This window comes from Octopus bimaculoides, chromosome 13 (assembly GCF_046866305.1).
Source record: "Octopus bimaculoides isolate indiv1 chromosome 13, ASM4686630v1, whole genome shotgun sequence".
NCBI classification, from domain to species: domain Eukaryota; kingdom Metazoa; phylum Mollusca; class Cephalopoda; order Octopoda; family Octopodidae; genus Octopus; species Octopus bimaculoides.
Genome location: NC_142940.1, coordinates 44,713,109 through 44,729,672, shown reverse-complemented (window position 1 = coordinate 44,729,672; position 16,564 = coordinate 44,713,109). Strand labels below are relative to the sequence as shown.

Sequence of the window (16,564 nt, the reverse complement as noted above, 5' to 3'; positions counted from 1 at the left end):
CCCATGAGACATAATGTTGTGGCTGAGACACTGTATAATGAGATTCGTCGGAAGGATAACTCTGAAGCCTAAGAAATAAGAACCCACAGTATGGTGGAAGCCATAGCCACTCATAAGGAGTACTGGTAGAATGTACCAGTGAAAACCTCGGTAAAATGCAAACATAATAGAACTGACAATGATTTGGGATAAAGAGAAACTGTGTACAGTTGTGGAGATCAACTGCCCAGCAGATATTAACATGTAGTAAAGCTGTGCGCATGCGTAGTCTCACGCATGCGTGCAATTCAACAACCAAGCGTTCCCGCTCAATTCATTCTCTTTCTTGCTGGCCAGCAATAGAGCATGGACGTGTCAAGCAGTGTCTCTAACATTCCAGCCTGGAGACAGTCTCTTTACGTGTATAGCTGTCACTCTCCATCTTTCGGACTTACACTCGACAGCTCGCTCACATCTACATAACAACGTCCCAACAACTATGCTCACACACATAGAAGCTGTAACAACAAGAGCTAAAGATGTATATATAGGAAAGTCAGGTATACATCTAATGATGTATAACCAACTTTCCTATAAACATAAAGCTAAAGAATAGCGAAAAAGAAAATACCTACTCTGAACTACTGAGAAATTTACACTTTCTCTACCCGGATTACAAGTTTAGGTTTATACCTGTAATTATTGGAACACTGGGTATGTAGCTCACTACCTAAGTACCAATCTTCAGAAATTAGGCTTCTCAAAACCAGAAAGGAGAAAGTCGATTCGAAGACTACAGATCCAGGCCATCACTGGAACTATAAAAATTTGTCAATCTTTCCAGAAGCTTATCATTTAAGTATATATGAGCACGTCTATATATGCACGAGAATACATTCATAAAACAAAACATACAAATCCACTCACGCACACACATACATGTATACATACATACATAGCCTGTTGATGTTGAAATTCCAATAAAGGAGCCTTGGATCTAGGTTAGAAACCGGCTTTTTCTCTATTGGCATGAGACTTTGAAATAAAGCTGAATAATGACATAATACATACATACACACACACACTGACACACACGCACACACATTACAACAACTTAAAAGATTGAAGATGTCGCGACACATTAAAAAAGTGACAATTTTATTGTGGGGTATTGGCAAGTTCAATGCCTGGCAGTGATTAGTATTTTTCATTCCAATCCAGAGAATTGTCTCTCAGTCTGCCTGTACGAAATTACATGACAAATTTGAGCAACTATGGAAAAAAAGAAAAAAAGAAGAAAAAAAAGAAAAAAAGGAGAAAAAGAAACTCACGACGTACTACTAAATTCAGTCAGTAATAGACAGACTTAAAAACACACACATGCATAAGAATACCATCACGTACAGGATACTTGTAGAAATATATGCTGTAGAGGAATTTTCTGTGTCAGTGTGACACTAATGTGAAAGGAAAGAAGTCACAGATGTTTTAATACGAGAATCATGCTGCGATTGCCGAATTTAGCACAAGGGCAGAACATTTTGGTGGTGTGAAACAGGCGATTAAATTGACTTTAATACTTGACTGTATTTATTCTAATTTTACCGATTTTGGACGAATAAAAAAGTAAATTTGTCTCCGGCAGGATTTGAACACGGAATATAATACCATCACGAATTTTATTGTATCTTCTACACATTCTGCCATCATCACATTAACATTAAATCTTACAATACTTCCACAATCGTGGGCGTGAACGAAGAAAAGACGAAGAATTGTCATAGTTTTGTAGAAACTGTCACATTTTTAAAAATGATGCTGGTTGTTGTCTAACTCGAAGGCGTCACCAAGCAAGGTAGCTTACGATCAAGAACCTCCACGCTATGACCATTTCATCTTTTTTAAATGAGGAATAATACTGTACCAACTGCATAATTCAAACCTTTTTTTTTTAAAGAAAGTTTACATTGAGAGAGATCTGGCAACCTTTTTTTCAAGAAGGTCTATATTGAGAGAGATTTGGCAGTTATTTCTGACAACTCCAGCTATCTTCATTGGCCGGTTTCGTGAAGGAGATGTGTAGGTAGGTAGGTGTTTGTGAAAAACAGGTACATCACACAATTTTATTTCCCCATAAATTTGAGGTTTTGTATCCAGAGCCGTCTTGGTAGCATTTTAGGCCCCCACGCAAACCATTCCACAGGATCCTATAATATTTATTTATTGACAGCAAGTCACAGTATACATGGATCAGAATTGGGCTCCTAAACCCGTGAGGCCCCTGGGCACTGCTTGTGTATATATTTTTGATAGGATTTTTTTTTATCAAACCAAACCACATACCAGAGTTATCTTAAGCGAAGAAGAAATAACGCCCTGACGGCGACAGTGTTGAAAAATAAAACCGACCCTCTTAAATGTAAACCTGGATATTATAATTACAGTTCAGCGCTTTAACTCCAGTTTCTTGCATTTCTTTAGTCAGTTTCAAATTAATGATTTCTTGCGGTGGCACAAGTTTACAAATATGCAAAGGAAAAACACAGTCCGTTAGTTTCAACCATTGATATTACAAGTACCACTGCCACTATACCCAGACACACTGCCTATCCGCCACCTCTCCCTCTCTCTCTAGCACTGGGTCGCTTATTTCTCTCTATTATAAAGCTATATATTGCCTATTCCCACAAGCTTTTTTTATATATATATATATAACCGAGTAGATGTCCAAATAGTCACGCCACAACACATACAAAACTGCTGCGTGTAGAGACAACGAAGGAGCCGCCTCAAAGGTCATGGGTTACCGGTGGCACTTGCGGCACTTTATGACTATCCGTATGGCAGGCAGAATATGATGGCATGAATATAATCTTACTAAAATTTTAGAACATAGGCTTTAGCTCTGACTTGTATTCATTTGAACAATTTCATTTTTCTCGCGCTTATGATGCCTCAATTTCTTTATTTTATTGATAAATAAAACTTATGAGGATTGCATTTATAATACAAATAGGGTTTGCTTAGTGTAAATAAATGGTATAACTTTGGGTAAATTTTTTTGAGTAACACTCGCACGATTTTCCCTAAAAAAAAAAAAAAACTCGGATTTTTTGCGTACAATCCGGTACCCTGACCTCTTAATATGCTGCAAATCCCTTATTTTAGTTCGAAAAAAGGGGCGCGAGGGGGAGCAAACCCCTTATTTTGGTTCGGAAATAAGGGGGCGAGTGGGGGGACCCCTTGCCTCCCCCTTTTTCCGAACCAAAATAAGGGATTTGCAGCATATTAGGAGGTCAGGGTGCCTGATTCCAAGCAAAAAAATCCGAGTTTTGTTTTTTTTTTTGAAGTGCGGGCGTTACTAGAAAAAATTTACGCTGGCGTGGGTGGAAAGACAGGAGAGTCATGTTTGAAATGTTTTTTTTTTTTTTTTTTTTTCCTTGTCTCTCAGGTTTGTTAATCTAGATCAGTGATTCTCAAAGTGAGCAGTATTGCCCCTCTGGAGTAGTATTGCCCCTCTGGCAAGTTCCAAAGGGGCGTTGAAGAAAAGTGGGGTGATAATGGGTGGCGATTCATGTAAAAAACAACAAAATAATGAGTTCATTAGGTTAAGTTTTATTTGTGAATTACAGTTGCTTTGAATTTGCTCCAGAAAGTGGTCTATGTTTGTGATGGTTAGTTGGGGTGGGGCGCTGGGAAAGTGACCTGGGTTTCAAGGGGGTGGCAGCCTGAAAAAGTTTTGGCACCACTGATCTAGATGGACTTCGAAACCAAAACAACAATTGCGTGTAAAAGCAAGCGTGTAAACCTCTACGTGGTCACTCCGCCTACACGAAAAACAGACATCTCCCGGGACTTGATTATGTAGTTACAAATATCCTTAAAAAGAATGGGGTAGCCACAGTTGGAAGCAAGACAAGAACATTCTTTCGTTAAAACCTAAATTTCTTTTTCAATGACGGCACCTCCAGGTCAATCACCTTCGATTATAAACCCTTTTGAAAGAAAACTTTATAACTGTCAGTATGTGTGTGTAAATACTATCAAAAGATACGTTAGGTTATTCAGACTGACAAATCTAGTTAGATAAAAGCGAGAAAAGGGTGTGGAGAAAAAAAGGCTAATGTCTCTTCTCTGTAACACGCCCATTTTACACGATGGAAACTATGTAGTTCGAGCAACTAGAAATAAATCTTATGTCTAGGATGCATCACAGAAGTAGATCCTTGATCACTGGGTCGACTGGATCACAGATTTGAGCACGACAAAATGACACTGTGCTGTTATATGCAGCTCTCTTTTTCTCTCGGTGTATTTATATAAACTTGTGTATGCGTCCGTATGCTAGACTTGAACAGTTTGACATCAGATCCAAACCTTCTTGAATAAAAGTAGGTAGTTTTATACATGCTCTGTAGTGTAATATTTCTGATTTGCTGTTAATACTCAACCTTAGTTTAATTACCTAATTATAACCCAGTAAATTGTATAGCGGTAATGAATAAGGAATTCGCAATTAATCGGGTGTGAACTTAGTGCACAGCGCTTATTCTTTTTAAGTTGTAATGTAAGAAGAAAAAAAAATCTAAGAAGTTTTTGTACTTTGTGTGTGTGCGTATGTATGAGCGTAATGTATGTATTCGCAAACCAATATGTTGATTATGATTACAAAAATAAACAATAATGACAATTAATAAGTGAAAATAAACATAAACTTACAAGATTCCTTCGACTTCTCCGGCGTTGCCATTTTCTTTATTTCTGTCTGTCTTTCTGTTGAAAGTTTCTTAAGAGTATTTCATATAATTTATACGTGCATATGCTTGAACAGTAGTTTTTCGAAGTAGGCGAGAAGAATTGTACAAATAATACCCCTTTCAAAAATTCCAAATTTCGCCCGTAAATGAAGAATTGATAATATACAAATGTGTGTGTGTGTGTGAAAAAGGATTAGCCCAACTTTGAATGAAAAGCAAAGAAAAGGGAACAGAACTAAATTTACCTCATAAAAAGAAAAAAAGGGAGTTCTTTTAAGCAAGGTGCAGAAAAGAAAAATTTTGATTCTCACAAACTTTTTATATAAAACTTCCCCCCAAAGAAATTAATAATTAAAAACTCTTTTAAAATTAATTAACTAAAGTTAATAAAATAGTTAATTAAATAAAAGAGGGAAGGAACGACCGAAAGAACATAGTTTAAACATTGTATAAAATATATGTTGGTGTGTATACGTCCCAACAGCAACAAGAAGCGTTACCGGTAAAGTCAAGTATTAAGAACTGGTTTGTTGGTGGTTCGGTGTTTAATATTACTCGTAGTGGTGGTGGTAGTTGGGAAGAGGTGTATACAATCGTCCACGGCCAGTGAAAGAGCAGCTCTGAAGTCTTGCCATTATTTTAGAAACACCCTCTCTTCCTTCTCCGAAAAATTCACTCGTTTGTCGGCTTATGTGATTCTTTATAAGCTATTTTTACAGTGACGCGCGCGCACACACTAATACGACATGTTGATAATACAGAATGCGCACTTACACACAAACCAAAAACGAGCTAAATAGACGCACTGATGCATAAACACCGTCATTACTTCTGTACGCATGGTTATTCAACCTGCTAGAAATAACAGCCAAATCTCCCATTATTCATGCTGAATCGTTTTAAATAAAAAGATAAGCTAGGATATAAAGCCCCACTCAGATATTCATTAAAATGATGGATGTTCACAGATGGACTGCTTTTTATTTATATGCCGCTTAAATCAGGACTGACTCGGGATTAAAACAATTATATTAACTTCTGAATATTCTCACTGATTTAATATACGTACATCACACTCACTCATTACTTTTACACGTTGTTTATATACTCATACAAACACATACACACAGAATTTTACACAAGTATACACAGACTTATATGTATGTGCACGCGAGTATGTTTGTGTTGGTTGTGTCGAAGACGAATGCAACAAGTGATGGGATGCTGGATTCTAACACACCTGCAAATATGCAAAAATAAAACAAAAGCGACGCTAAATGATGATATTTGTAAGCAAAAACACTGCACCCCTATATACACACTCACACCCGCACATGCATATATACGCTTACCTTTACATGGGTGTATACATATGTATGTGTGCATGAGTATATATTTTCCGTCATCTAAGGGTATTTATTTACCCAATTTTCTAGGCTATTTTCACTGCTATCCCGCATTCGAAATTTACTTTATCTTCTGTACAATGCTCATCCACTCGACGCTTCTAAGTTTATATATCTATACTATAAAAGGCATATATCGATAAAATGATGATATACATATCTCTTTTACTCTTTTACTTGTTTCAGCCATTTGACTACGGCCATGCTGGAGCACCGCCTATAGTCGAGCAAATCGACCCCAGGACTTATTCTTTGTAAGCCTAGTACTTATTCTATCGGTCTCTTTTGCCGAACTGCTAAGTTACGGGGACGTAAACACACCAGCATCGGTTGTCAAGCGATGTTGGGGGGACAAACACACATACATATATCCATATACATATATACGACGGGCTTCTTCAGTTTCCGTCTACCAAATCCACTCACAAGGCTTTGGTCGGCCCGAGGCTATAGTAGAAGACACTTGCCCAAGGTGCCACGCAGTGGGACTGAACCCGGAACCATGTGGTTGGTAAGCAAGCTACTTACCACACAGCCACTCCTGCGCTTACATATGTACACAAACACACACACACTTCGTTTGAACGTCCACATTTCCATGCTCGCTTGGATTGGAAGGAATTTTTTGAGTAGATTTTCTATGACCAGATGCCCTTCCCGTCGCCATATATATATGTGTGTGGGTATATACATACACACATACAAAGCTGTCGGCCTTCTGCCTTGTCCATATACTCGCCTCTCTAAATAGTAACTATATTCTGTCCCTCACCCCAATGCCACACCCTCACAACCGGCTGTTTCTCTCATAGCACTTCACCTTTTCATCAACTCACCTAAGATCATCACCCTTTTTTCGTGTATATCTATCTTTCAGGTGTCGCAGGGATGGTGTTGGGTTTCCTATTTTTTTAATCTTGCCATTTACAAGGCAACCTCACTAGTGCTGGTGCCATGAAAAAAAAAAAAAAAAGCACTCAGCGTACTCTATGTAGTGGTTGGTGCTAAGAAAGGCATCAAGTCACAGAGACCATGCCAAAACTGAGATATTGGAGCATAACACTGTCATCCACCATGTTGGAAACATGCTTACCGTGAAATCATCATCATCATCATTTAATATCTACTTTTCCATGCTTGCATGGGTCAAACAGAATTTGTTGAAGCTGCTTTTTCTATGGCTGGATACCCTGCCTGTCATCAACCTTCATTTGCTGTCTGGACAAGGGTTCACACATACATACACATATAAATATATATATGCATATACATACATACATATATACATATATACATACATATATACATAAATTAAATATATGAATTCTATACAGCTTGTTCCTTATAATTCCTTAATTTCAAATGCCAAATATTACGAAGAAATGATTATCTCCCTTGTAATAGCTGTGACTACTAAGGGAGGGTCACACCTGTCTTTAATAAATTATTGCTGTACAGATACATTGTAATAATTACATAGTATATTTGCATAGAGTCTTGTGTATGTCTGCTTCTAGAGGAGCCAAGTCCCATGATTTGTATCAGGGCTGGCCTTAGGAGGTGTGGGGCCCAGCTGGGTGAGGTGAGGGAGGGAATTTCTGAGGGTCCATCCTACCCCATCCCCTCTGATTTCTGTGGAAAAAATCATTTGTGGCATATTAGAGAGATGAGATTAGTTGATAGCACAAGAAAAAAAAAAAACTGAGGGAAAACATTATTTCTCACCAAAATTGAGTTGGGTGTTAAACTATAAATTTACCAAAAATTTTCACCATCAGTAAGCGAAACTTCATCTAAATTACACTTTTTAAAAATATTCTGGCAAAAATTGGAAAGAAATTTAACAAAATCCCAAAGAAACTTTTATCTGTTACATGATATTATGCTAAAAGAGATATACATAAAATGCAAATTAATAATTATAATTGTTTGGAAGCTGGTTATATACTTATCTTTATTTTTTCCTATAACCTCTGTTGTAGAAAACACAATCTTGTCTGTGTGGCAAGAAGCCTGTTTCTTAGCTATTTGGTTCTAGGTTTAGCACCACTGTGTAACACCAAATGTCTCCTACTATAGCCCCATGTGTGTGTGTGTCTGTGTGTATATGGTTGTGTTTGTACCTGTCCAAAAACCTGAATGGGTGTCATTGCAAAGAGATTTTCTCTTTTGAACATGGGACATGAAATTTTATCTCACCTCCCCATCTCTCTCTCTCTCTCTCTCTCTCTCTCTCTCTCTCTCTCTCTATCTATCTATCTATCTCTGTACACACATGCACACATGCGTGTGTGTATGTATGCAATTCACCACACACTTAAAAATGCATATATGTACAATGATACACATACTAGCATAAACATACATACACATACATTCACATAAATACAGAGACCTCAACCCAACCAAACCAAACCACTATGAAAAGCAATTGAACTTTTAATCTTTGTTTAACCGTGTCTCATTGACAGAAATTCCTGTAGCCAAAATATTGAGTACTGAATTCTTTTACACACACACATACACACACATTTAGCCTTTCCTTTTATCATTTTTTGTTTTATTTTGGCTTTCTATATATATATATAAAATACACTTTATTGAAATACACTTAAACATCATATACTTACTCTCACACATGCACAAATATTTTACTCAAACATGCCCATAAACACTTCCAAACATTCACATACACACATGCACACACATGCATACATACAATTGATCCTTCCACTAAAAATACAAACAAGGCTGACCCAAGCAATTTTGGATGAATTGGTTTATCTTTTGGCATCTTGTATTGCTAAAGTGTAGAAAGTATGTTTTTTTTTTTAAAGAGCATTTTTATGTAGATTGTTTTTAAACTTCAGGGAGACCACCTTCATGAAATGTCACAGTATGGCATGTGGCCTCCTTGAGCATGAGGCCCCATTGGGCACGGGGCCCAGTTGGGAGCAATTGGTCCAATTGGCTTAAGGCCAGCATTGATTTGCATCAAGAGTCTTGAATACAGAGGGTTTGTGAGGACTAATAAGAAATAATTGACATATATATACAGTGTAAAAACTAATTGCTATATTTGCAATTAACCATACTGATTTATGGAGATCAATCTCATACATTATGAATCTACCATAGAAAATAATCTGAATAGTGTATTATGATATAACTGCTCGTCACTGCTAATTAACTGTTGCAATGTGAGCAATCATTAGTGTTTATCTATTGTTACACTTACATGTTTTCTATAGAAACTATACAGTTATTTATGGTTAGACTTCAGAAAATAGAATAGAAAGAAATCTATGTTTTAAGAAGAATCACAATTAACTGGGGAAATTCAAATCCTTCCCAGGAACCCACCAATGGCAAAAGAGGGAAAAAATTGAGTTTGAATTATTGTATTGTACATGGATGAGAAAAAGTCTGTCAGTAACTTCAGAAGATTGTAATACCTCGTGGTAATAATTGTAGGTTGTGATTACAGACAAAGAATAAGTAAAATTATATGACTCCTCTCTCTCTCTCTTCTCTTTTCTTTACCCTAGCTAGAAGAAGAGAGGAGAGAGGGAGAGAGAGAAGAGAGAGAAAGGAGAAAGAAGGAGAGATGGTGAAGATGTGTTGGGGTTGTACCTTAAGTTACAAGGAGGAGTATATAAGTGAAGTGGTACAGTGGATTGGGTAAGGTGGGTGGGCAGGTAAGCCATCTTATCCTATCATCTGTATCATATCATTTATATATATATATATATATATATCTGTAACTTGACCATACAGCTTCTTCACTATCCTCTCTTTCTCTCTCTCTCTCTCTCTCCCTTGCCTATCTCTCTCTTCTCTTCTCTCTTTTTCCACCTGGGGTTGCCATGTATCTCTTATCTACTGCAAGATACCTGTTTCTGTCCCTCTATCATAGTTTAACATCTCTTCACCTGACACAAAGTTACCTCCTTTGATGCTACATCCCCCTCAGTTATTTGGTGACCTCTCCGGTGCTGGTGCCATGTAAAAAGCAACCTGTACACTCTGCAAAGTAGTTAGCATTAGGAAGAGCATTCAATCATAAAAAACTGTGCCAAAGTTAACAGTAGAGCTTGATGCAGTTTTCTGGTTTGCCACTTACTTTCAGACTGCCCAGCCTGTGTGAGGATGGAAGATGATAAAAGAGATGATGAGAAAAAGTAGAATTGAGGGAACTATTCAGTCTATCCAAGAATATGACAACCTCCCTATTGTTGCTACCATGAAAAAAATTCACCCAGTACAATCTGCTAAGTGTTCGTTGTTATGAAGGGCATCCAATTATAGAAACTATGCCAAAAATGAAATATTCATAAGATGTGGCCATGCAATCTGTTTAGGGTGGTAGCAAATTCCAAATAAAAACTAACTCAGGACAACTTATCTAGCCATGCTGGTTCAGAAAGTGGATGTTGATATGATGATATGTATGCATGTATATATACTCTTTTACTCTTTTACTTGTTTCAGTCATTTGACTGCGGCCATGCTGGAGCACCGCCTTTAGTCGAATCAAATCAACCCCAAGACTTATTCTTTGTAAGCCTAGTACTTATTCTATCGGTCTTTTTTTGCCGAACCGCTAAGTTACGGGGACGTAAACACACCAGCATCGGTTATCAAACGATGGTGGAGGGACAAACACAGACACACAAACATATATATATATATATATATACATATATGCGACGGGCTTCTTTCAGTTTCCGTCTACCAAATCCACTCACAAGGCTTTGGTCGGCCTGAGGCTATAGTAGAAGACACTTGCCCAAGGTGCCACGCAGTGGGACTGAACCCAGAACCATGTGGTTGGTAAGCGAGCTACTTACTATACAGCCACTCCTGCGCCTATATGTATGTGTATATATACATTCTTGCATACATCAACTCAATATCTATTCCAACACATCTTCAGGTTCTATTTCAAAATATTATATATCTAATTTTACATCCCTTTAAAAATAAGCAATACAATTAAGCATTAAAGAGTAAAAATTAAGAATTAGAAATTAAAAATTAAGAATTAATTCTTAATTTTTACTCTTTAATGCTTAATTGTATTGCTTATTTTTAAAGGGATGTAAAATTAGATGTATAATATTTTGAAATAGAACCTGAAGATGTGTTGGAATAATTGTAAATCTGACAATTGCATATATGTATTTATATATGTATACATGTAGGTATACAGTTGTGTATATGTATATATATTGTAATCTTCCAATACTGAAACATGTGTAGTTCCTTCATATTTAATAAATATAAGTATTAACTAAAGTAGGACATAATTATCGAAGTATATATATATCCGCTGGTTATATCCTTTAAATATTCATGATGTGCAAACTGATATCATGAGTTTACTGTCAGATATACTCATTAGGTTATTTTTGTATTATCTGAAATAGAATACCTGCATATCGATTAATCCCCAAAAATTGAATTTATATTTATATACATACATACATATATACATACATACATTTCTCTCTCTCTCTCTCTCTCTCTCTCTATCCATATATATATATATATATATATATATATATATATACATATATGACAAGAAATAATTTTTGTCTCTTTTTATGGAGACAAAAGAGTTAATAAGACTGCAAAAAAGAAGTGCTCAAATGTAATTGAGAGAAATAAAAAAAAACATTGATCAAAGAACAAACATCAAATTCAAGTCAACAACTTTATATATAACAACATTCCTCCAAACATTTGATCATATATAAATATTGCCATGGCTCTTAAACATATAAAGTATACATATATAAAAAACACAGGAGATAAAAAATATATATGCGAATAAAAAAACAGATACATAGAACAGCCCATCAAGAATGTATATATATATATATATATATATATATATATATATATATATATATATATCGGAGTAAGCACATAAAATGTGCAACAAGGTGGAAAAAACAAGGTGGATTTCTAACAAAACTGTCCGATGAACGGAAATGTGAAACTCAGAGTAACAGTCTTTTGTTATATTTCTGCTGCTTTTAAATAAAGTATATATATATATATATATATATATATTGAGAGAGACAGACAGACAGAGAGAATGTGTGTGTGTGTGTGTGTGTGTGTGTTTGTGGTTATGTATGAACCTATAAATTATTCCCCGTTCTTTTAAAAATTGTGCTTTGTACATGGTGAAACTGAAACCAGCACAATTCCAAGATGAAAGATGTGCATCTTTTATGCACATTATCATGAGTGTAATGTGACTTCAGTTACAAAATACTAGATATATATTACCATTTCTGATGTAACTGATGGATAAAACTGACAGTTACTTAAATATTTAGAACCTTTGTGCTGTGCTGCAGCAATACATCTATTCATGGTAAAGATACACTGAGTTCTGTGTCTTTATTCTATGCTTTCATCTGTTGATAACTTCTGTATTGTATGTGTATATATGTGTGTTTTCTGTTAAGCTCAGAAGCAATGCATGTTACCAGGTTTTCTGACACATGTCGAATAGAACAAACCACTCCAAATCTTAGAGTATCTGTGTGAATGGCGATAGAACTGGCTAACTTGTGCTGGCATAGAGTTGTGTAATGTATAAAAATGAAGTTAAACCAAGTAAATAAGGATATTTTGAATGCATTTAATATGTACGTTTCAGATAATTGCACAATAAACTAAAAAAGTAATTTCATTTCTCACACAAAATCTTCCACTATGAAGACATATCAAAATACTTTTTTTATCTCTTGTGCAATTATAATTATCTCAAGTGCATGTATTAATTGCAATTCAAAATATTACTTGGTTTGATTTCATTATTATCTATGTATACATACATGCATATGTGTGTGTGTGTGTGTGTATGTGTTTACTTTATTATTAAAGCTGTGAAAACATCACACAAATATCACAAAACTGCTACTCAAGGGTTTCACGTTCTCGTTCATCAGTCACGATCAAGAATGGAATAGAAATTGAGGTTGTACGTATAATGTATATTTTGATGATTCACATTGACAGATACACATTTGAATTTGACAGGTTGTTATTAATATCTATGAGCTTTCTCAACCCATGGGTTAAAATGTTTTAAAACAAACTTGCGTTTATATTAATTAATTATTCATTTATTTACCATTAATTAATTTACTCTGGACACGCATGATTTGTTTTTAACTCAAAATTTCTTTTTTACTCAAATTTTTTTCCAATTCAAGGTTTTCTTTAAGAAACACGATATTTATGTAATTTCATTTTTTATTTTTTATTTTCATTTTATTTCTATTTTATTTTTATTTTCTGTTTGAATATTTACTGTCTCAGCTTGCATACTTCTGAAAAACTATTAGCAGAAACAACCAATCAAATTCAAATGTGTATCTGTCAATGTGAATCATATCAAAATATACATTATTCTTTTATTCTTTTACTTGCTTCAGTCGAACAAATCAGCTCAAGGATCTTTGTAAGCCTAATACTGATTCTATTGGTCTCTTTTGCTGAACTGCTAAGTTATGGATACATTAACACACCAACATCAGTTGTCAAGTGATGGTGGGAGGACAAACACAGACACACACACACACACACACATATACACACACACATATACAATGGGTTTCTTTCAGTTTCCGTCTACTAAATCCACTCACAAGGCTTTGGTTGGCCTAAAAGGCTATAGTAGAAGACACTTGCCCAAGGTGCCACACAGTGGGACTGTACCCAGAACCATGTGATTGGGAAGAAAGCTTCTTACCACACAGCCACTCCTGCGCCTCCTGAATAAAGCCTCAATTTTTATTCAATTCTTGATTACAACTGCCCAATGAATGAGAATGTGAAACTCTGAGTAACAGTTTTTTGTGATATTTTTGTGATGTTTTTTGCATCTTTTATAATGAAGCACATATATATCACAAAGTCAAACACATATACACAAGGTGTGTATTGTTAGTTTGTCAGATGGCTGTGTTTTTTGAGGTGTAAGAGAATATAATCTCAATGCCCTTGGTGTACTAAACACCCAAAAACAGGTCATAGCCAAGTGAGACAACTCACATCAGATACCTTTTTTTCAGAGCTACAGACATCGATGTTTCATTATTGCTGTAACTTCTCAATGCCACATACCAAGCAAGGGGTCTGCTGTGAGCTGTCCAACTGGCTGTGACTGTATGCTAAATGGTTTAAGAACCATCTGCTGGCATGTCCCAACAAATCATGCTACAGAAAAAATACAAATATGAATTAGAAGCAGCTTGAGGTATTTAAACAAAGTCAAACACACATACACGAGGTGTGTGTGTTGCTAGTTTGTTGGGCCACTGTGTTTTTTAGGCATAAGAGAATATAATCTCAATGCCCTTGGTGTAAAACCACCCGAAAGCAGGTCATAGCCAAGTGAGACAACTCACATCAGATCCCTTTCTTTTGGGTGTTTTTACACCAAGGGCATTGAGATTATATTTTCTTACTCCTAAAAAACGCAGCCACCAAAATAAGTAAAATGTGTGTATACATTAATTTTCAACATTAAAAAGGAAAGATTACATAGAATCAGTTTAATATTCATTCATGTACTTAATTATTTACTTAGGTAGTTTCTATAAAGACTGCTCAGGGTATTTACTTATGGAATACTGGGAAGATAAACATGCTATCTATATATTAATTACTAGCAGCTAAGCCCGGTTTCACCTGGTCTGATTGGATGATGTGGCTGTAATCGTTTTCGGTTAGGCATAATCTATAACAGCGTTTCTCAACTTTATCATTTTGAGTCCCCTGTTTCGATTGGAGCCTCCAGCTGTATGAAAATTTCCTGACTCCCCCTACCCCTGTCAGAAAACAGCTTCCGGAGTTGTGAAGAACGAATTTGTATGTAGTCTGGGGGAATTCCATTAGAAAACATTTTAATCGATTTTCTCGGTAACTATGGGGGCTAGGAAAAAAATACAAGCTGCATTCCAATCTATGCACTCGTCTCCACATGTGTGCCATTTTTCACGTGAATCTACCCAGCTGTTTGGCTGTGAACCTCAAGACAAGAAAGAATACAACAATCGCCCATGTCCAATTTATATTATAGATAAGCCAAGAATCAGAAAAAATAAAGATGTGTACAGATACACACACATATTTATTTATGTGCACTCATGCACACATACTTATACGTTTATATGGATATAGTATAACCATCTCGCATAGACTTAAGCAACTAAAAAATATCTATTTACAAACAAGAAAGATAACAATTTATAAGGAATAAGAGATTAATAGGTTATGCACATATATGCATATATACACACATACAAATATTTATACATTTATATGGATATAGTATAACCATCTTGCATAGACCTAAGTAGCTGAAAAATCTCTATTTAAGAACAGTAACAACCTATAAGGGATAAGAGGTTAATAGGTAAGGAGATCAAAGTAAGAAAACAAAATAATAATAATTTATAGAAAATAATAAGAAATACATATAACCTACATTTAAAGAGACAGGGTATTAAAATTTGAGGTAGGGAAGAGATAAAGGTAACCTGAAAAGAGGAGGTAGTAGGTATGGGCGTAGTGAGGGCGTAGTAAGTTGCAATGTTACAGGTGCTATTACATATATGATTATATAGTTTCTAGGGGGTATATAATTAGGAGACTTACGTAAAAGCCATTACAAATATACATAATATAAGCAGTAGGATAGAGCATCATAGAAAGGAAAAAATAGTTTAATCACCAAAAATATGAAGTCAGACTAACTCGGCAGGAGTTTTCATGGGATAGTAATTACATATAGCACACTACATACCATAACATATAGCTTATAATTTAATTCACCATATAATTCAATATCTCATGATTTTATTATATTTAATACTAGAGGGTAAGGTTACAACGGATATCATACCAAAATTAATTTCCACCATCAAAGTTCGAGTATGGCACCTATAGTCACAAATTTTGAAAATACTTAAATGTACGGGTGCATGATACCCTTAGTTCTAATATATTACTAATCAGATTGTTCTTGTCCCTATAGGCACAGGAGTGGCTGTGTGGTAAGTAGCTTACCATGATTATCCTAGTTTTTCTCAGACAATGTATGTAGGACTACATTGTCCAATGCATCCTGTCTTCCTAGTTTTAAAATAGAAGTACTGTGTCATTTGAGGGCAATTTAACTGTTATTTCAGGTGATCACAAACAGGCTCTTTGTCAGCTCAAATGTTATAAATGTGAGAGACAGTTACTTATAGCTGAATTTAACTGTGACATGCATCATGTTTTAAAATGTTGTAACCTGTAATTAGTGCCATGTTGTGTGGGTCTATGGTTAAACATGACCTAGTCCTCCTTCATAACATGCTGTGCTTAGTGCTGTGACTATTGTCAAGACAT

At 35.6% G+C, this 16,564-nt stretch overlaps 1 protein-coding gene across 5 annotated transcripts in view; it reads right to left on the bottom strand.

Moving 5' to 3' along the window:
• LOC106880478 (1-phosphatidylinositol 4,5-bisphosphate phosphodiesterase delta-4) overlaps positions 1–6,263 on the bottom strand; it is a 142,682-nt gene extending 136,419 nt beyond the window's left edge. For 3 of the 5 annotated variants that reach the window (XM_089361687.1, XM_089361685.1, XM_089361689.1), the window contains exon 1: positions 4,699–5,414. In XM_089361687.1, the coding sequence (XP_089217813.1) occupies positions 4,699–4,729 (31 nt within the window). In that variant the 5' untranslated portion in view covers positions 4,730–5,414. Of the gene's footprint in view, positions 1–4,698; positions 5,415–6,088 lie in introns of those variants that run through there. The other 2 variants (XM_089361688.1, XM_089361686.1) reach the window with 2 other exon arrangements.
• Between the last annotated feature and the right edge of the window lie 10,301 nt (positions 6,264–16,564).